Genomic DNA, 20,207 nt, shown 5'->3' with positions numbered 1-20,207 from the left:
AAAAAAGATCCTTCCCCTAAGCTACCACTTCCAGGTAAACTACTACCTTTAATCCTTTCCCATACGGAAATTCTGGAGTCCACATTCATGCTCGCTGATGGCTTATGTCTACCCAAAACTAATTCAGAAACATACTAAAAGGTGAAATGGCACAGATTCCTGATCATTCTGAAAACATGCCATTGAATCTCTCATCAAGTTCCTCCTTTACAGAAGGAGGATACTCACGTAGGCAGAGTACGGATTCTTGGAAGTTGACGGTGACGGTCCTTGTCCCCATTTTCTCCAGCCCCCATTTCTCACCTAACAAACCTCTTTATGGTGGTTGCTTTGGCCATTCTACCCGAGCCTCCGGTGACACAACTCGCTTCTTTCCTGGTATATCTGGCAATCCCTTAATCTTAAAAAAATACCACCGTCTCGGATTTCTTTGGCTCAGTAAGGTGTGATCAAAAGGCAAGAGACTGGATGCTGAAAACAGACTATGATTATCATACAAGGGGAATTGCGGAAATGACAGCTTGTGTCTTTTGACGTGTGGCTCACAAATACCGAGGCCCCTCAACGCCTTACTGTCTTGACCCTGGATCCCGCGGAGGAACATGGCGGCTCGGTGTCTGTCTCCTTCAGTCAAATCAAAACCCTGCTCCCGGGAAGCCTCTGGTTTCCCTTTCAGGGGTCACATGACATCTGGGGACTCTTTCACACCGCTTGAGTTTTCTCCAAAATCCAGTCCACGTACTCAACCACATTGGTGTAAACCCCGGGCCGTTCCCTCTGACCGCAGCCTTCTCCCCAGCTGGTGATGCCCACCAAGTGCCAGACGTCGTTGTGTTTACAGGACAGGGGGCCCCCCGAGTCTCCCTGTGATGGGGGGGAGGGGGCAGAAAAAAAAAAAGGTGCACGGATCGGTTCAGATGCTTCTCGTCTTCAATGCATGGGTCTCAGAGTGATTTCATTTAAAATTCTGTTCTTGGCTCTTTGATAAACTTCAGTGTAAGCAAAACAAATTGCTTACAAATTTACAAAAGCAAAACAAATTGCCCCGTGGTTCCCTGCTCCGGGGCAGAAGACTCCTTCTTAAATGCATTAAACATTCTCATGTGACTATATTCAATGGCCGAAAACACTCTTACCTTACAAGCATCCTTCCCTCCTTCTCGGTAGCCTGCACAGAGCATCTTATTGGTTATTTTGTGCCCTCTGTATCTTGTCTGGCACTCTTCGGTTGTCACCAAGGGCACGTTAGCTTTCTGGAGAGTATTTTGTATTTTGTCTGAAAAAAATTTTCGGTTTGTGACTGGAATAATCATATATATAGTACAAACACGTATGTTTAAAATCAAAAGCGTACCGATACAAAAATCTAGAAAGAAAAAAAAAATACTAGGTTTACCTCCTTGACCTTTTATAACTAGAGTTATAGAGAATATATTGTTTATTAACATTCCGTTTAAAACGAAGCCTGGCTCTGACTGGAATTACCTCCCAGAGAAAATAATTCGATAACAGGCTATGACATTTAATAAAAAGTCCTAGGTTTCACACTAAACTTTCATTACAGGAAATGAGTCATTAAAGAGATTGTCATATTTAAAATTTCCAATCAAACAGACATGGGATCCTCCTCACTTGGGTCATTTTGTCTCTTCATTCTTCATCAGCATGCTTTCTGTAGCTGAAGAATGTGATTATTTTACTCACATTTTAGCTGTGGGACTTGATAGAGCAGAAAAGGTTAAGACGAAACCACGTTCTTTATCTTTAGGGTGGAGCACACACAGAAACATGGTTTCTTACCTCCTAATTTTCTGTACCCCCATCCAGTCACCCAGCACTCAGCATATATTATGCTTCGATCTCCTTTGGAAGGTAGACATATGGGTCTCTGAGCATCTAAATTTTAAAAGTCATAGTTTAGTCATCAGAAACAAAATACATCTTCTCTCCCAGGAGAGACTCTCTTCTTTCACTTTCTATTATGCAGTGTGTTCTCTATTATATTCGGGCTGTGCCTCATCGTCATTCACTTTCACTCCTTGTGTTCAGCATTCTATCACGTATCCTGGGAGGAGGGAACAAGGAAGAGAAAAGGCACAGCCCTCCCTCCTAACTTCATCTCTTTAACCAGGTCTGTTGACCCTGTAGAAATTGCCTACTCATTCTGACCCTTGCCCCTAAAAGGGAGATATAGGTCATCTTTAATATTCCAATATATTATAGAGTTGGGTCATTCTGTGAACCTGAAGAAACCTGGAGAAAACTTAGCGCTTCACCCACACCCCATAGTAAGATTTAACGATCAGGGAACAGCGCCGGTCTCAGCAGACTAAAAGAGTAGCTTAGTAGCCCCTCTCTCATGATCATACCACCTGGAGATTGTGGGGCTCAGGCCATGAACCTGGCAGTGTTAAACAATACATCTAGGCCATCATTGTAGAGAACATTCCATTTAAAATTCGACACACCTGTGTAATTCATTGCCGTTTCCAGTTTCAACAAGGCAATATCATACCCACTTTCTGCCATTTCATATTGATCATGAATTATTATTTCTTGAACCCCAAAGAAAGCCGTGTCCTTTTTAACTTCTGATTGATTTAAAATGCCACTATAGACACGCAAGATTTTAGGTGACTCTAACCTAAGGAATAAACAATAGAGGAAAAGAAATTTTCATTACCAAATGATTCCCAAACATTTGAGCTATACTGTTATTTACCTAGCTATTACTAATATTTTCTGCCGGCGGCAGGCTTTTTGTCGGAAAGAAGTGATTTCATGCTAAAATTTTTCACTCACATATTCCTCCTGTAGAAGGTCCTGGGTGAGCATTTACTATATTAAACACATAAAAATGAATGAATGCTCTTTTCACCCTCCAACACACACACACACACACACACACACACACACACACTCGCGCTCTCTCTCTCTCCTCCTCCCTTCCTCCCCCTGACTCCCCCCCCCCCGCCCCATGAAGAGTTCCGGGTGTCAGTTTCAACCCTACCATTGATTACCTATCAACCTGAGAAATTCACTTGGATTTTCTTGTACTCCATTTTCCCATATGGAAAAAGGAAAAGGTAAAGGAGGCTATTGACTTCAAACATATCTTTGAGTTATAACGTATGTATCAACAAAAACAAACACACAAAACCATGTCCGGAAGCTCTCCTGATGGAGCTTTTAGGTTTGACCAATATTAAAGTTGACCTAAGTAGGGAATCCAATCTGAGGATACGTAATGAACTCTTCCTTCTGTATTTGGAAACATGGCAGTGGGGTTGGGGGGTGGAGAGAGAGAGAGGAGACAGGAGAGAGGAGAGAGGAGAGGAGGAGGGCAAGAAGGAGAAGGAGGGGAGGGGAAGGGAGCAGAGGGAGAGGGGAGAGGAGAGGAGAGAGTGGAAAGATGAAGGAGAGAGAGAACGACGAATTTAGAGAAGGGGAAATTTTCTTTGTGTTTGGCTCTGGACCTGATGCCAAGACAAGCACAGATGATATGTTCTGATGGGAAACAACAAGAACACCCCTGGGCATGTGGATGCATTTAAATGGGAAAGCAGAATAGTATGCCATCATATTCCTACACCTAATCTGATGCTGGTAGACCGTAACTGTTCTTTCTTTTTGCCTTTTTTTTTTAACTACAGAGATTTAATGTAGCAAATGGGGTAATTTACATTTTTAAAATATTTACTAAAATGCTAATGACAGATTCGGTATAGGGGTGACCCCCGGGGAACTAATACAATCAGTAATGGTACTGACCCAATCAAACAGTGAGCAGCTGTTAGTATCCACTGGTTTCCAATGATGGAGCCTCCACACAGGTGTCTCTGGGCAGGTGATGTGATGTGCAGAGTTATCTGCCATGGCCACTCACCATGAACAGATGCCTCTCCTCCAACAATTCTGGGCTTGATTTTGGTCGTACACACTACAACAGAAGGGTTGTAATGAGTGGCTTCCTAAGTCTTCCTTTTCTTTTTTTTAATTAATTAATTTTTTTTTAATTTGTTTTTTCAACGTTTATTTATTTTTGGGGGACAGAGAGAGACAGAGCATGAACGGGGGAGGGGCAGAGAGAGAAGGAGACACAGAATCGGAAACAGGCTCCAGGCTCCGAGCCATCAGCCCAGAGCCCGACGCGGGGCTCGAACTCCCGGACCGCGAGATCGTGACCTGGCTGAAGTCGGACGCTTAACCAACTGCGCCACCCAGGCGCCCATAAGTCTTCCTTTTCCATCAGCAGTTACGTCCCTTCAGGCAGAAAGAGAAGCAAACCTGCCCTCGATTCAGTATCTTATCACGACCTTGACTTGAAGAAATTTTATAATCAACTCAGCAAGCAGAGCTTGCACAGGAAAATTGCATGACTAAGTCACCTTCTAATGACATGCTCCCAAAGAATGTCTCATCCGGTCCTGCGTGGCAGTCTTCTCCTCCCTCATCTGCTAACCCTGATGGTTCTCTTAAAGCAGTTGTCAAGTGTGGCCCTTGGACCCATCACGCCACTCGGGAATTTCTTAGAAATGCAACTTCTTGAGCTCCCCTCAGACCCAGTAGATCAGAAACTTGGACAATGGAGCCTAGTAATCTGAATGTCAACCCGCCCTGCTGAAGTTGGAGAAATACTGTCATAAAGAAAAGTGAGCACCCTCCTCTCAGTTTACAGCTTTCGTCCAATTCCTATCTTCTTCCGCTCAGGCTGACCTTTGGTCCCAGAGTCTCCTGCTCCAGCTGGGCACCGTCCAAGCATGGGCTGCTCTTCTGTCTGTGAACTGCTTCTCCTTTTGGCTTTGTTGACAGTTTGGGGTTCTCCCGGTCCAACCCTTGATACTTTCCAAGCACTTTGATTCACATTTACCCCCTCTGTTTCCTCCTGTCTTAGCTGCCCTGGGCAGGATGGTCGTTTTTGCTCCTACTTCCTGGCACGCCAAATGAGAACCCACCCTCCCAATGGGAGCCCTGGCCAGATCTGCTCCAGTAACCTAGGTGGAATTGGAATGAGGTGTTCCGGGACAACAGTATTCTAGAGCAATGCTTCTCCTACTTTAATGTGCATATGGATCACCTGGTTATCTTTTAAAATGCTGATTCTGATCCAGTTTGGGGGCAGGAGGTTGCTGAAATTCTTTCTAGCAGGCTCACTGCTGATTTCAACATGCTACACCCAGACCACACTTAGACTAGCATGGCTCAGAGGACCAGGGAGGCTTCATGTCCTTAGCTAGAGGAGGAGGAGTGTGAAGTTAGCAAAAGGGTCAGCAGTCAAAAGCCAAGTCCTTGGGGCGCCTGGGTGGCTCAGTCGGTTAAGCGTCCGACTTCGGCTCAGGTCATGAGCTCACAGTTCGTGAGTGCGAGCCCTGCGTCGGGCTCTGTGCTGACAGCTCAGAGCCTGGAGCCTGCTTCAGCTTCTGTGCCTCCCTCTCTCTCTGCCCCTCCCCTGCCCATGCTCTGTCTCTCTCTGTCTCAAAAATAAACATTAAAAAAATTTTGTTTAAAAAGCCAAGTCTTTGATGGTTTGTTCCCTGGTTTTGTGCGGGTGTAGAACAATCTCTCTAGGACTTTCTTTTCTGAACAGGAAAATAGACGTATAATCCTGGGGCAAACGTCAAATAGGAAGAGAGGAGTCTTGAAGAAAACTCTAGTTGGTAGCAAGCAGAGGCAGGAACAAGCTGGGTGTGTTTGTGAAAGCTTAAACAGGCTGGCACATTGAGAAAAGCGTTCTCACCTGAGGGTGGATGGGGTGAGATTCGTTTCAGAGCAACGTTTTGAAGATTTTGACTAGATTCTGGAATTACAGGGAAGCCCTTGTGATTTACGAGGAAAGGCAAAGTTTAGGAAAATGAATGGGTATACAGTAACTAAAATATGTTATAAACAATTCAATAGTGCCTTTCTTAGGGACAAATGATAGGTCTTGATGTTCATTCTATTTTGTCTCTCGGTTCAAACAAAATGCTGCAAATATCTGTGTTTAACATTAGATTTTGTGTTAGGAAACATCTCTTTTGATAGCAATTCCTCTGTATCTTCAGAAAGTTATGTTGAAGACCAATGATGGTGTAAGATATGAGAGTCACCTCAGTTATATATCCCCTCCCATTAGGGTATTATTTCATCAGACGTCGTGCAGGAAAACCTAATTATCTAGTTTCAGAAGGTGCACCAAAATGTCTTAAGATTTTATTTTCCTTTATCTTGTATTCTCTGCCTCAGCTATCAATCTCCACCTGATACATTCTGTAGCCTTCATACACCAGAATCCATACATTCATCAGAGAAGAACGTAGTGAAAGGAAAATGGGGAATGGGTTCAAGTGTTGAGTGCTGGTTCCCATTTTAGAAACTACATCAACATCACTGACAACAACATCTGCCAAGCGTCCCTTCTTGTGCTTCGCAGAACGAAGGCAACAGAATTATCATAAATGCTCCTTCTTAGATAAATATATTGTAAGGAAAACAGAATATAGGAGATACAACTTAATTGGCTGGCTTTTTAAAGGAGTTTGGGCCATCAGATCCCTCTGTACTCCAGGAAGGCATGGTTTCCTCGTTAGGATGTTAGATCGGACACAATATCGTACATGCTACAAAACAAGTTCTCAGAAGTTAAGGATTTACTCTCCTCTCAGTAGAGAACTAATTCTGACACAGAAGATTTTTATACTCTGAAAACTGTTATAAATTATAATCATCACTTCTATATTACTCATTAAATCTCAGTTGAATCTTAAATTCATAATCCATTGTAATATCGGACATTAAGCAAGCAAAAAGTCTAAAACATGTAGTTTTATGTGAATTAGTAAGCACTAAAGTCATCATAGGTTATTATGGTAATTTAGGGAAAAGTGCGATAATGTTCTTTCCTGTTGGAGATTCTGTCTGGAGATCGTTCTATTTGCCTACAAACCATCCCTCAGTACTAGGCTCAGAAATTAGCCCCTAGAATTGGCCACTGCTGATCTTATTTTCAGGGTAATTTGTATCACATTTTACACATATTGTAGGTCTTGTTTAATCTAGAGAATCTTTTTATTTTCTTTCCACCCTGTCATACTCATTGTTCTAAATAAATAGAGTTTTACTGTAAATTTTTGCCAATATTCATAAGTATGTAGAATACTTGCAGGGGATCTGAAAGAATGAAGACCCCTGAAGGGGAGCTACTTTATTTCTTGAATACATACACATTTTTTCAAACATATGGTAGTTGTTTATGTTTCAACTAAATACCAAGTAATGGCCAATGGACAGAAAACAAATAATCTGATTAACCAAATTCCTGACCGATATTCAATCGTCAAGGATTATAAGAAAGATAGTTAGCCTTTGTAGTAGGAATTAAACATAAAAGTGTTGACTGAGCCTGAGTCTCATCATAAACTGTATACATGTGTCCAGTTAAAACCCATACTCAATATTAGGTAATGCAGAGTTTAGTTGAGGCCCAATATTTACCACTAAAACATGGTCAGCCTGGATGACAGGAGTAAAACTAACAGAAAATTGTATCTAAGTTGGTTATTGTACTAATTTTCTCCCCTTTGCGGCTACTATTGACACTGACAGTCATGATATATTTGGTATAAAAATAACTTCTTCAGATGTATTTTCTCGCGTGCCGTTAAACTCACCATTATCCATTTTACATAACCTTAATGTATATCCAGAGACGCCTCCTCTCCCATGAAGTATTTTCGTTGGGGATCCATTTGAAGAGAGTTTTAAGTAACATTTACCCCTGCAGGTGGGAAACAGAAGAGTATAAACATAACACCCCCCCTCAAGGAGACGGGACGGGAGTATCCGTGTAACTCTTTGTACGTCTTACTTCCCTCCGTCGCAAGACTCTGGAGAGGGCGAATAGGTAAAAAACTGGCAGCGGATGGAGTCGGTACACATTTTCTGGCAGGCTTCGTGCCCTTTCACGTCAACAATGTCCAGTTCTTCTCCCAAGAAATCAGTGTCGTGGTAAAATGAGGAATGACAGAACACTAGGCAGGAAAGCACACATCAGGTACGAGACACCAAACTCACCACTAGTCGACCTAGGTTTGTTGACCTTGATCAGGAGACAGTGGCTCCATTGTTTACCTGGGACACTGTGCCTGCAGGTTTGCAGACTGAAACCGGACAGAGCTCTGTCCTTCTTAATGCGTGTACTTGGTAATCCACTTTCAGATGTTTTCAGGAGACAAAGATTTCTAACAGAAAAAAAAAGGGGGGGGGGGAGGAGGGAATATAAATGGATCACGTAACACATATCAAAGAAAAGAACCATTTTTATAACACGTACAGAGTCAATTCATGTTGGTGTGTTTAAGAGTGAACAATTTCTCATTTTGTAAGTGCTCTTCATACATCACTGGGTCAGACCCCATGATCCATAGGTTGTAGACAGGTCTTCAACAGGATACCACTTGCCTCCATAAAAGTTTTCGGAGCTGTTTCTATCGCCAGTGTTCCTACCGTCTTCCTTCTTTCTCTCCTTTCTTTCAACACTCCTCGCCCATTTCAAAGATTCCATAACTTTCATGCTCTGGAGAAATCTGCTATCCAGAGTTGCTTCGGGCTCAGACACGGATAAATGGCATTCATCACAGGCTCCATACAAGCAGACTCTTCTTGGAACAAAACAACTTTTCCTGATTAGCCCCAAATCACAGTCTAGAGCAGTGCTGTCCAATAGAGTTTTCTGCAATGATGGACACGGTCCATGCCCGTGCCACCCAGTTCAATAGCCCCTAATCACATGGGGCTACTGAGCACTTGAAATGTGGCTGATACAGCTGAGGAGATGAATATTTAGTTCTATTTAATTTTAATTAATTTCAATTTAAAAAGCCAAGTCTTGGCTTCTAGCACTCCTGTTCCTCTCTCACCCTGTATTGAGGATCCAGTGTTTTACCCCTCTTATAGGTATTGACCGGGAATGTTATAAAAGGAGTAAAAAAAGAAAATGAGCAGTGATTAGGCATCTTTCTAATTTGTGCCATTTGTAATGCGGTCTTTGAACCCCCTTTCTTCTCTGACTGCATTCAGTCCCTTCAATTACCAGCGGTATGCTAGTGATACCCAGACACAGATCCAGAACACAAACCTCTCCTCTTAGTTCAAGATTTCCCTTTCCAACTTCCAGATCAACATTTCTCTCTGGATGTCCACTGGGCATCTCTTCCCTCTTGAAATCTGCGCCTCATGAAATCTGCATCCCAGTCATGGGTAGTTTTATCCTTTTGATTCCTTGGGCCAAAAGTCTTAGAGCTCTCACTGACTCTTTCCTTCAGAGCAGACAACCAGTCAACAGATTTTATTGCCTCCCCATTGGACAATATATCCCAACCTGATGACTTCTCTATCACTTCCACTCTTGTCCAGGTAAGGCAGGGTTTTCATCTCTTTCGTTCACTAGTGGTATCCCTGGTGTTTAGAACAGTGCCTCGTATGCAGTAGGCACCAAATAAAGTATATCATTGAGTAAATGAAAGTAACAGATATATTTTCATGGGACCAAACTAGTACTTCCAAAAGTCACTCAATGGAAAACCAGGCTTGCTTGATGGACAAGGACCTCAAGGGCCTAACCCAGCTGGATTCTGGGGGACCCATTCCTCACGCAAACAGCCAAGTCAGGCAAATACCGGGGGGGCTCTGAGAATTCCCATTCAGATAATATAGAGTATCGAGATTCTGAAGCACTCTTAAGTGGGGTTTTTGGTTTCTTGTTTTTGTTTGTTTGTTTGTTTTGGTGAATCTTATTAATGAGTAACGACAACCCCAGCAGACATCCCTGTAATGATCAAAGACCTTTCCCACGTTTCAGCATGGTTTCCTGTATTGGTACCCATCGGTAGGAAAACAGCATCTCAATTCTCAACACCCCTCCACAATTATCCCCAATTCCATTCATATAGGCCTTCCTTTCCACCTCTCTTCACTTCGGATTTGACATTGCCGTGATACTCCCAGCCCTTTCTACTCTAGGTTCACTGATCTCCAACTGGGCACTGGACTAAGTTGCCCCTTGAGGGTCATCCTTATGTTCTTTACTCCGTTCAGAACGAGGCAACCCTCCCTTTGCTGCAGGCAGAGACCTCCCTCAGCTCAAGAAAACAAGAGTCCTCGGTAACCTCAGATTTGCGGTCATCAGGTGGCGAATGCAAAGAGAGAGGGGCTAGGCATTCTTCCCGGCAACTTTGGCCTGTCCTCTGCAGACATTTCGATTAAATGTGTAGCTGCTCAGAATTTTTTAAAGGATGGACCTTGATCGGCCGTCTTAAGGCATGAATCTTCATCTTAATTCCTTACCTTTCAGATTCTTTTGGCCATTCTTGGGAAAGGAAGGTAAAAAACAAACAACTGGGGTGGTGAGTACAAATGCGGCGACAGACAAAGACATCCGGAGCCATGACACTGTCGATGTTACTGTCCGCAAATGCCGTACTAGGGAAAATGTCCCTGATACAAGCTGTACAACAGAAGAAACCATGTTTAAGAAATCAACTCCCCAATATAATCAGCAAAATCCCAGCTAGAGTATTTGTAGATTCCATATAAAAAGTTTGTTGCGGGGTGAAGAGGGATGAGTAGGCCCAGCACGGAGGAGGTTTTTAGGGCAGTAGAAATTCTCTGCACGATACCGGGAAGATAGATAGATATCATTATACACTTATCCCAACCCATGGAATACACAACACCAAGAGTGAACTGGAACGTAAGCTGCAGGCTTTGGGGTGATTATGATGAGTCAATGGATGTCAATCGATTGTAACAAATGTACCACTCTGGTGGGGGCGGGGGGTGTTGATAATAAGGGAACCTGTGCATGTGCCCCGGGGCAGGGGTCTATGGGACACCCATACTTTCCCCTCCATTTTGCAGTGAACCTAAAATCTTAATAACAATTCTTTTTACAGTTTGTTTATCCCAAGCTCTTTAAATTTTTTTCATTCGGAAAACTGGAGTGATTATTTTAAACTTTAAATTCAAATAGAGCTCTAATTACATGGGGCATAACGACATTTTTTCACACGAAGAAGGTAAAAGATCATTTGGTCCATTTCACCAGGGAGCGCACATGGGTGTCCTAAGTCAGGCCCCTCATTCATACCAACCGCACCTACTATTTAATGGTTAAACCACCTCGCCGAGAAAGTAACGGTTACCCAGCTTAGAAAGCGCACAGGATTTTAGTGAAAATCCAGACACCACTTTAGTGAGCTTCATTATTCTGGTTGGTGTCCCCATGTGGGTGTACTTCAGCAGACAAATGTTTCTGAATGAAAACAAAAATGGGAAAATGTTTTACTCATCTAAATACATGTAGGAAACAACATGAGACGATACGAATTTCCAGTCTAGAGACTTCCTGGGCTGACAGCTGAGGATCTGCTCTGAAAAGCATCAAGCTGATGCTGGACAGCAGGACTTGAGTCCTTCCTCTGCCAGGACCCGGAGGGCCCCTGAATTTTGTCAATTCTAGTTTTCATCACTTAAATGACAGCTTTGGAGAGATGACGGCCTGAAGAATCGGAGGTAGGAAGTAATGAATTCTCAAGCCCTTCTCTACTCCCCATTTCCTGGCTTGCTGTCCCTGTCGTGTTAAGTCTCAGACATGAAATATGTTAAGAAGATGTAGCTTGCGCTGAGCCAAACACAAAACGTGAAAACTTACTTCTAAATCTGAGCATTCGGTTTTATCGTCGTCGTTTTTGAAAGGAGTGACAGATGCTTTATTATTATTTATATTATTCACCTCCTTGTGAATGTGGAGAGGGGAATGGAAAAACCCAAAGGGGAATCCAAATAATGGTCATTTAAACTTCGTTCTCCTTTTTTTGTTGGGTTCTAGATCAGTGTGGTTTCCTATACAACCCTAGAACATCTCAGAAATTTCTAAATATAAAAGTTAGTGATATTTTTTTCCCTAAAAATTTTTTTTTTTTAACGAGAACACCGATTCATCATTAGAGATCAAGCCATTTCTACATTCTCACACATTTATCTCCAGAATATTTCAAAATCCAGTTTGGGGTGGATTTTAAAACACTTCACATGGGCTTCAGTTATTCTGTCTTAGATAAGGAACTCTTACTTAGAGAGGTCTGAGTAGGTTTTCCCCTCGGTCCTATAATCCTTAGGCTGGGAATGACGCAGTCAGATCAACTGTAACTGTCTCAAAACTTCCAGTTAAGAAACGTATCACTTTTTAAATTAGCCAGGCGATGGGTGAAGCAGATACAACAATGTCAGTAAAAAGACAGAGTCCTTAACATAAAGGGAATGCATTTCTGCTACTTTCTGTGAAGAAAACTATTAGCACTGTACTTATTCTAGAAATGTCGTTTGGGGGCTGAAAACAAAAATTCTGGCATCAAGTCGAGGAGAAATTTTGTTTTCCATCAGACAAGGCGACGATCTACTCACTGTCCGCGGGCTCAGCCTCCGGGTCACTCACCGATGCTCCGTGCTTGGAAACTGCTTCGTTGCATATGTGAAAAAGTGACAGTGCACATCATTTGTGCATCTCTCTTGGCATTCCTGGGCATCCCTGGTCATCAAGCTATTATAGTTCATGCCCTTCATGTCCAGGTCCACGTACAAATTCCTGTGGCAAGCTGGAGACAAAAGCAGACAACGTGGCGGTCTTCCAGACTCCAGAGCCAACCTGAACGGTGCTACGTTAGCAACTGCCCTTCCTGACTTACTCTTTCAACTCTTCCAGTCACTTTTTCTCAGAAGTCCTTTGTTTTCATCTTCATCTGCTTAACTTCTACGCTCACATGGAAGCAGAAAAAGAATGAAAATGCCCTTCTTACGGCGCAATAATATTAGACTTGTAAATTGCTGTGTTAACTTTCTGCCCTGGCCTCCCTTGTCTCCTTAACTCCACTGACTGATTGACCCACTAACCTATTGGAGGATCTTTTGACGGTTAGGTGTCGTCTCAACCTTCCTAGTTGCTCCTTTGATTCGAAGTAATATGTCTAGTATGGACTCCCAGGGGCGCCTGGGTGGCTCAGCTGGTTAAGCGTCTGACTTTGGCTCAGGTCGTGATCTCACGGCACGTGAGTTCGAGCCCCGCGTCGGGCTCTGTGCTGACGGCTCAGAGCCTGGAGCCCGCTTCGGAGTCTGTGTCTCCCTCTCTCCCTGCCCTTCCCCTGCTCAGGCTCCAGGCTCTGTCTCTCTCTCTGTCTCACAAATAAATAAACATTACAAAAATATGGACTTCTATGTAAAACTTTAAGCTGGGAAGAGGAAGATGAATGATGAGAACTGATACAGTAAGGCGTGTCCTTCTAGTTGGGTACATTTTAATGAAGGGGGGACAGAGTGTGCGTGCTAGTTTTGACTCTTCCCTGAAAGAACTTCATTAGGACACTCTAAGTCCACACCGCAGGGTTTTGTTTCATAGCCATAAAAGCATATGTGATATAACTATATATATATATCATAGTAACTAAGTGTTTACGAATTCTAATAGGACATCTTACCACTTATTTGATGTGGGCATTGCTTGAAAGAATATCCAGAAATTGCTCCTGTCATATTCACCCTTGGCAGTGTTTCTGTTACACTGTCTTTCAGGATACAAGTAAACCTGCGTGAGAACTTACGTTTTAAAATAATGGATCTTAAAAGTCAGCACACAGAAAATCAGAGAGAAAGAAACAAACTGCTCTATCTGATGCCAAAACAAATATTTTCTTAGCAAAGCTGTTTGTTTGTTTTTTTCCATTCTAACATCCCTTCACTTAAGAGCTCACGTACAGTTTTCCCTACTAACTGGAAACAGGAGTGAACTATGGCCCGTTGGTCAAGCAGCCCTCTGCCTGTTTTTTGCAGCCCATCAGCTGAGAATGGCGTCTTATTGCTAAATGGTTACATTTTAAATAGTTATAGAAGTACTTCTATAATATCTTTGACTTTGCTTCTGGATCCATCATTGCTAAAATATTCAACCCTGGCTTTGTCACGAAAAAGTTTGCCAACCCTTGTTGTAGACTCTAGAGTAGTAATTTTTTAAGTTCAGGATACTATGTAAATATCTATGAATGCAGCAATAATACACAAACATGTTGATTACTTACCTCTGTAGTAAAGCTTCATCATTGAATGTTCAAGTTCAACATGGAAACAAAAGTGGTGGATGGAATGTCCTAAAAGTTTTTTTAATGTTTTTATCTATTTGTTTTGAGAGAGAGAGAGAGAGAAAGCAGAAGCAGAGGAGGGACAGAGAGAGAGAGAGAGAGAGAGGGAGAGAAACCCAAGCAGGCTCCATACTGTCAGCATACAGCCCAATGTGGGGCTCAGTCTCATGAAAGCATGAGATCATGACGTGAGTCAAAATCAAGAGTCGGACACTTAACCGACCGAGCCAGCCAGGTGTCCCCAAGTGTCCTAAAATTTTTAAAAATATGACTATAGACACAAAACCACTAAATGCAGTTGTGAATCCGGAGCAGACACGGGTTAATAGCTATAAATTATATTTGGGGGACACCTGAGATGTTATAAAGGGGTTCTTGTTACAATCGTTTCCTTTATGTAGGAAAAGGTATGTTGAAAGATTTAGGAGTAAAATGTTATAATGTTTTCAAATTATTTCAAATGGTTAAATAGAAAGATAGAAAGATAGATAGACGGACAGACAGATGATAGATAGACATAGATAAGGCACAAATGGCGAACAAAAAACTTGGCGGTGACAGGGGATCACTGTGCTGTTCTTTCAAACTACATTTATAAATATTTATTTCCTAATAAACTAATTGAAGGAAAAGCACCGGTTGGAATAACATCAAATATCAATAATGAATCAAAAAGCAAGGAACAAAATGATTAAGAGGCGTAATAACAGCGGAGAGAAATAAGTATACCGCTAAAATTCAGACCACAGAGGAGCTAGAAAGTCCACACTGAGAGGCATGTCTGCTCCTCCCTGATCTGCCTGGGCACGATTTTTTTTTTTCCTGCAATACTCAATATTTCAATTGAAGGACCACATGTTTTCCCATCATTAACCTTCCATTTTATAAAATGGTAGATGAATACTTATTGGTAAGTAATCATCCCGGAAAGCTACTCCCTCTGTGCAGAAACGCGAACATTTTACCATCTGGTAGGATCTTCCGACGACGAGTCAGCCATGAAGGTGAAAAGCAGACATCTCGGATGGTGGGTGCAGATAAGCTGACAGTGCGTGGCGCTTGGCGTGAAAATGGTAGTCACGTCTCCGCCTTGAAAGCCGGTATCTGTGAACAGCTTAGTCACACATTCTGTGATGTAATACGTGGCAGGAATTATTGGGGGCTTTAGTTGCACGTATCGAATTAGATAACAATCTCACAAAGGCAAGCCAAGTAGGTCTGCCTCCCAGGAAATGCGCCCGAACTTGGAAATCAGAGCAATCGACCCTTTGATGTTGGTTGATTGGATGAGCAGCCTCAGACAGAAAAAGAAATCGCAAAATGGCACATTTGCCTCGATGGAACTGTGCTTCTGAGGGATTATCTTGGAGATGAGGGTGCTTTGCGGGTAAATGAATAGTTTCTCAGAGCTTTCCTGGCCAAAGATGTTCCTCAGGGTCACATCCAAGTCTGGAACGGGCCGCCTGCTTTTCCCTTTCCCTGTTGCTTGTTTGTCAAAACTCCTTGTTTATATGAAACAGAGGATCCAGAGTGATGGTTTTTCAATAGTGTTTGATGGCCCTGGCTGTGATACACTGTATCACCTCACTATTTAAAATGGGCCCGTTTAGGAATAGGAACTGTAGATTCTCAGAAAAATATCCGAATTCCCATTCCAGCTGAAACCACACACAGGTATTTTTTTAAAACCTAAGTTGGATAAAACCCATTTTTTTTTTTCTGTTTCTACACTTGATCTTAGCTAAAAGGCCAAGAAGCGATTTTTTTTTCCGTCTCTAGAAAGAGATGTTTAATATTCCAGATTATGGCTCTTTGGGTCATTATTACTCAGTCACTGAATAAAAGGTTGTAGTTTTTAATCTTAGTACACTGCCATTAAGAAGACTTCTTAATATCTTTCATATACGTAGCATATGCATGCTATATATATATATATATATATATATATATATAAATGTATACATACACTTACAGTAAAAATGAAATACTTTGGGAAGGATAAAATATAACTCAAATATTTATCGTAGTAACAAACATACCAATGAGTATGTGGGAAAGTACGTAGGTACAGAGCAGTGAAAACTATCACTAAAACTATCACTAGATTTAGCCAGGGTCTTGGAGGGGGAAAATTCCAACTTTATTTTCACTAACCTCTACCCAAAACGTGATACAGCCTTCCATCATTAATGTAACAAACCACAATGTTCATAGTATCTGCTTTGTCATACTAAGATTACAGATTTAAAAAGAAAACATGACAGCTGCCGATATCCTCAAATAACATCACCAGCTTGGTGGTGGTTATTACTTTGCAGTTTTAGACCCACCACTAAATCTTGTTACATCATGTGTCAATAAGAAGGACATCTATTTTTGTATCAGGTTTTGTTTCGTTTCGTTTTTACATTTTCACTAACGATATTGCAATACAATTGATTTTCTTGGCAATCCTTTGTATTTTTACTTTACGCTTTCGAAAACATGACTCTGAGAACGCAGTCCAAAGAGATCTCTGGGGAAAAAGAGGCAAGGATCCCTGCCACAGCCTGTGCTCAAAACCCACCACATACGCCTTCTAACTTACCCAACTATAACCTCTGCATATAGGATAATTTTCTCCAAGATTAGCAGCTACCCAAGAGTGACCCAGAGGTGAGCAGAAACCTGCCCCCTCTCCCCAAGCTCCGGGCAGCTCCCTTGGAGTTGCAAGGCGGCCCCTCATTAGTTAAGGGTCTGTTTGCACCTAGAAGTGTTCTCATGGTCCACGGAAATCCCCCCATGCGATGCAAAGAAAGTAATAATTACCACCAAACTTGTCATGACTGATGCAGATTTGGATATAAACAGAGGTACAGATTTGGATGTGACTTCTACATATGGACCCAGATTACTACTATTATGACCAATTCCTGTTCTTTAATTGCCCTCCCTGTTTTGAAAACCCCTGGAGCCCTTAAGTGAAAAATAAAATGATTTAATGTCCTTCCGTGGAGTAGATGGTATGGGCCTGTAGATCAGCCCTTCTGTTTTCCAGTCTTCAAAACAGGAAATTAAGCTGTTTCCAATTCTTATCTGAGCTTAGGCTCTACTTACCACTGGAAACTGAGGCAAATAAAATGAAATGTACCACTCGATATAATAAAATCATCCTACAAAAAGAAAAATGTGTATGTATTTAGAGCATGCAAAGTGAATTTATAAGTAGTTCACTGACATCAGGGCTCACAAGAAACAGGGAGGGAGAGGAGTGGTGAATTCTACGGTATTTGCAGGTTGTTACGTTAATGCTGAATTTTACCTTCCCCAAATCCTAGGACACTCCCCAGGATGAGTTCAAGACTTTCCTAGTTCTGAAGAACCCAGAGCGGACGGGGGGAGTCCCCCCATCTCTGCTTCCCCAGTGCCTCCAGCTCACCGTTAACCAGATATTTTTCATTGCTGTCATCCGAGCCCTCCCCAATTCCAGTTTTTCCATTTTTGTGTTCTTTTCCAATTTGTTTCCTTTCTTTCCATCTTTGAAGTCTCTCTCTGTACCTCTTGGAAGCTCTAAATGACTTTCTACTTACGACGTTACCATTTAGAAAAGTCTGCTGCAAGTATATTCATAGACCGTCTTCATTACCTATAAACGTACTTATGCTCACAAAGCATTGAACTAACTGCTCTGTGAAAAACTCACTATCAGTGAGACGCACCAAGACTTGCTATTGTTTTAACCTCGATCTTGAAAATCTTTCTAATTTGTAAAATTCTCTATTGTAAAAGATTTGTAAGACCTCCCCCCACCCCCCATGGTAGGGAAAGGCACTTCAAGGAAAATTTGCTGGAGAGAAATCAAAGAATTTTTGAAATCGTACCTGGAAATATTTTGTTGGCCTGTTTGCCACCTTCTCAACAACAGGGTTTCTCTTCTTCCAAAATGGTCTTCATCCTCCTCTAAATGAGCTTGGGCAGGACACGTTCACTCAACTTTAATATTTACTTTTCCCGATTCCTGATGTTGTGTAACGGTGTCTTTTAGTACATCAGTGTCTGCGAGAGCTCTCAAAATCTCGGCGTATCTAAAGCGGTCCAGTTGCTCGCTCTTTCAAGGCAATACATCTTTTTGTCTTATTTCACCGTGTATTTTTCAAAACTTCCCCCCAGAGAGACTGAGAACTTAAATTTGTGTGGCTTAGCAACTGGCCCCTCACACTGGGATGCCTGGTAACCACGGCTGCCCTTAACCACACTGACAAACATCGGCTGTTAATCATTAATTCTCGCCCAACTCGAGGCTCACAGTCTACAAAGAAAACGGGGAAGGTCTGGTGGCTTCTTGATGCGCGGTGTGGCCCCGGGGAACGTCACCTGTTGGGGATGGGGACAAAGGAAGGCGCGGACTGCAGGTGCCCAGCACTCCTAGACTCAGTTTCCCTTTGTATCAAGTCGCCTCCTCCGGGGGTTATGTCGATATGGTCAGTTCCAAGACGCCAACCCCTTTTTTATTCATCTTGCAAACACTGAAAGTCTGACTTAATTTTTTTTAAAGAAAGGGAGAAACATGGGGCTTTCCTGTCTTTCTTTAGAGTCCGCAATCGGAGACAAAAGGGGAGCTAGGAAGTCACGTGTCTCGCTTTTGCAAGCAATCCAAACCCGTCAATTCTCTTTGCCTTTTTTTTTTTAATGTTTTAATCTTTATTTATTTTTGAGAGAGAGAGAGAGAGAGAGAGAGCATGAGCAGGGGAGGAACAGAGAGAGAGGGAGACACGGAATCTGACGCAGGCTTCAGGCTCTGAGCTGTCAGCCCAGAGCCTGATGTGGGGCTCGAACTCACAATCCGTGAGCTCATGACCTGAGGCGAAGGGGGATGCTTAACTTACCGAGCCACCCAGGCCCCTCCCCCCAAAAAATCTGTTTTAAAAGTCCAATTTACATAAATTTTAGTTCCCTTGCAAAACTAAAACCAAAAAAAGTACATCAATTTTTGAGAGATAATTTTATGGTTCAGAGAAGACTTCTAATTCTTCATAGGAAAGCAAAGTACGATTTTAGGTTTACAAATGCAGTCATAAATTAAAAAAAAAACATTCTTGGGGTGCCTGGGTGGCTCAGTCGGTTGGGCGTCCAACTTTGGCTCAGGTCGTGATTTCACAGCCCGTGAGTTTAAGCCCCACGTCAGTCTCTGTGCTGACAGCTCAGAGCCTGAGCCTGCTTTGGATTCTGTGTCTCCCTCTCTCTGCCTCTCCATCCCTCGCGCTCTCTTTCTCCTTCAAAAGATAAATAAACATTAACAAGAAATGAAAAAGGAACATTCTGAAGATGAAAGGAGAAATAAACCTGGAGACAGGTTTGCCTCCATTCGAGATCCTTCTGAAGTTATTGGTATCAGAGGGGATACCAGACTTCGTTCAGTGACAATGCGGTGATAGGAGTGAGATCTTTGGAGCTTAGAAAACGCCACCAGCTTCCTTTGAGCTTTTTAATATTTGGAGACAGAGACCCTCTCATTCCATGTCTGTTACACGTAGGTTGCCATTATCTGAACCGATTCTGAAAGTGTGGAAGACCTAATCCCCAGTGGCCAAGTGCCTGTGAGGAGAGGTGACCCAGGATTAGGAACACTGGACACCGTTTTCCAAATTCTTATGGAAATGGAACTATGGAAAAAGAGAACTTACTGAAGGAGACAGTGAGAGAATAATTAGTGAAGTAATGTAGCTTTGAAGTTTAGCTCCGTATAAACTAATTGGACACTTTTTGAAAAGAAGAGAGAAGACAGCGTTGTGTCCCATGGGGCAGAAAATTAAGGGGGATTTGGACTCAGAAGAGGCGTTCACGCAGAGTGCTAAGGACTACTGTGGCATTCTATCAGGAAGGCGGTTCTTCAGCCATTTTTATTCCATCTGTTGCCAAGATTGGGTGACCTGTCTTGGCAGAAAGAGTCCTTAGTTGCTTTCTTGAGTTTCCCACTTAAACTGAATTACATTCCAGTTACACAAAAAGTGCATATTTATGACACACTGCTTTCTATGAAGCTCAAACACAGCAGGGCAATTT

General features: G+C 42.4%; 2 protein-coding genes across 2 annotated transcripts; both read right to left on the bottom strand.

Annotated features, from left to right (window-relative positions):
* Positions 1 to 469: 469 nt before the first annotated feature.
* On the bottom strand, positions 470 to 12,511 carry LOC125164435 (coagulation factor XI-like). Its single transcript, XM_047857150.1, has 11 exons — positions 12,473 to 12,511; positions 10,324 to 11,290; positions 8,110 to 8,219; positions 7,847 to 8,009; positions 7,650 to 7,756; positions 5,738 to 5,797; positions 3,772 to 3,940; positions 2,469 to 2,644; positions 1,801 to 1,896; positions 1,137 to 1,276; positions 470 to 864 (listed from the first exon to the last, which is right to left on the bottom strand). Exons 2-11 carry the CDS (start codon positions 10,422 to 10,424, stop codon positions 703 to 705), a joined length of 1,284 nt encoding a protein of 427 aa, XP_047713106.1. The 5' UTR covers positions 10,425 to 11,290; positions 12,473 to 12,511; the 3' UTR covers positions 470 to 702.
* LOC125164436 (coagulation factor XI-like) lies at positions 11,999 to 18,873 on the bottom strand. The gene is made up of 4 exons (XM_047857151.1): positions 17,262 to 18,873; positions 15,131 to 15,293; positions 13,509 to 13,615; positions 11,999 to 12,632 (listed from the first exon to the last, which is right to left on the bottom strand). The coding sequence occupies exons 1-4, from the start codon at positions 17,314 to 17,316 to the stop codon at positions 12,469 to 12,471; spliced, it is 489 nt and encodes a 162-aa protein (XP_047713107.1). The 5' UTR covers positions 17,317 to 18,873; the 3' UTR covers positions 11,999 to 12,468.
* Between the last annotated feature and the right edge of the window lie 1,334 nt (positions 18,874 to 20,207).

This window comes from Prionailurus viverrinus, chromosome B1 (genome assembly GCF_022837055.1).
Source record: "Prionailurus viverrinus isolate Anna chromosome B1, UM_Priviv_1.0, whole genome shotgun sequence".
Classification (NCBI taxonomy): Eukaryota; Metazoa; Chordata; class Mammalia; order Carnivora; family Felidae; genus Prionailurus; species Prionailurus viverrinus.
This window is presented reverse-complemented; position numbering and strand designations above follow the sequence as displayed.

Bases quoted from the DNA above. Each gene is read 5' to 3' on its own strand.
- LOC125164435 (XM_047857150.1), bottom strand. From the start codon at position 10,424: ATGGCTCCGGATGTCTTTGTCTGTCGCCGCATTTGTACTCACCACCCC. The intron at 7,757-7,846 runs GTAAGACGTACA...TCCCACCTGCAG, and splicing joins GAGTCTTGCGACGGAGGGAA to GGGTAAATGTTACTTAAAAC. The intron at 865-1,136 runs GTAAGAGTGTTT...CCCCCATCACAG, and splicing joins GAGGGAAGGATGCTTGTAAG to GGAGACTCGGGGGGCCCCCT.
- LOC125164436 (XM_047857151.1), bottom strand. From the start codon at position 17,316: ATGATTTTATTATATCGAGTGGTACATTTCATTTTATTTGCCTCAGTT. The intron at 13,616-15,130 runs GTAAAATGTTCG...GTTCTCACGCAG, and splicing joins TCGGAAGATCCTACCAGATG to GTTTACTTGTATCCTGAAAG. The intron at 12,633-13,508 runs GTAAGATGTCCT...TTTTGTCTCCAG, and splicing joins ATGCCCACATCAAATAAGTG to CTTGCCACAGGAATTTGTAC.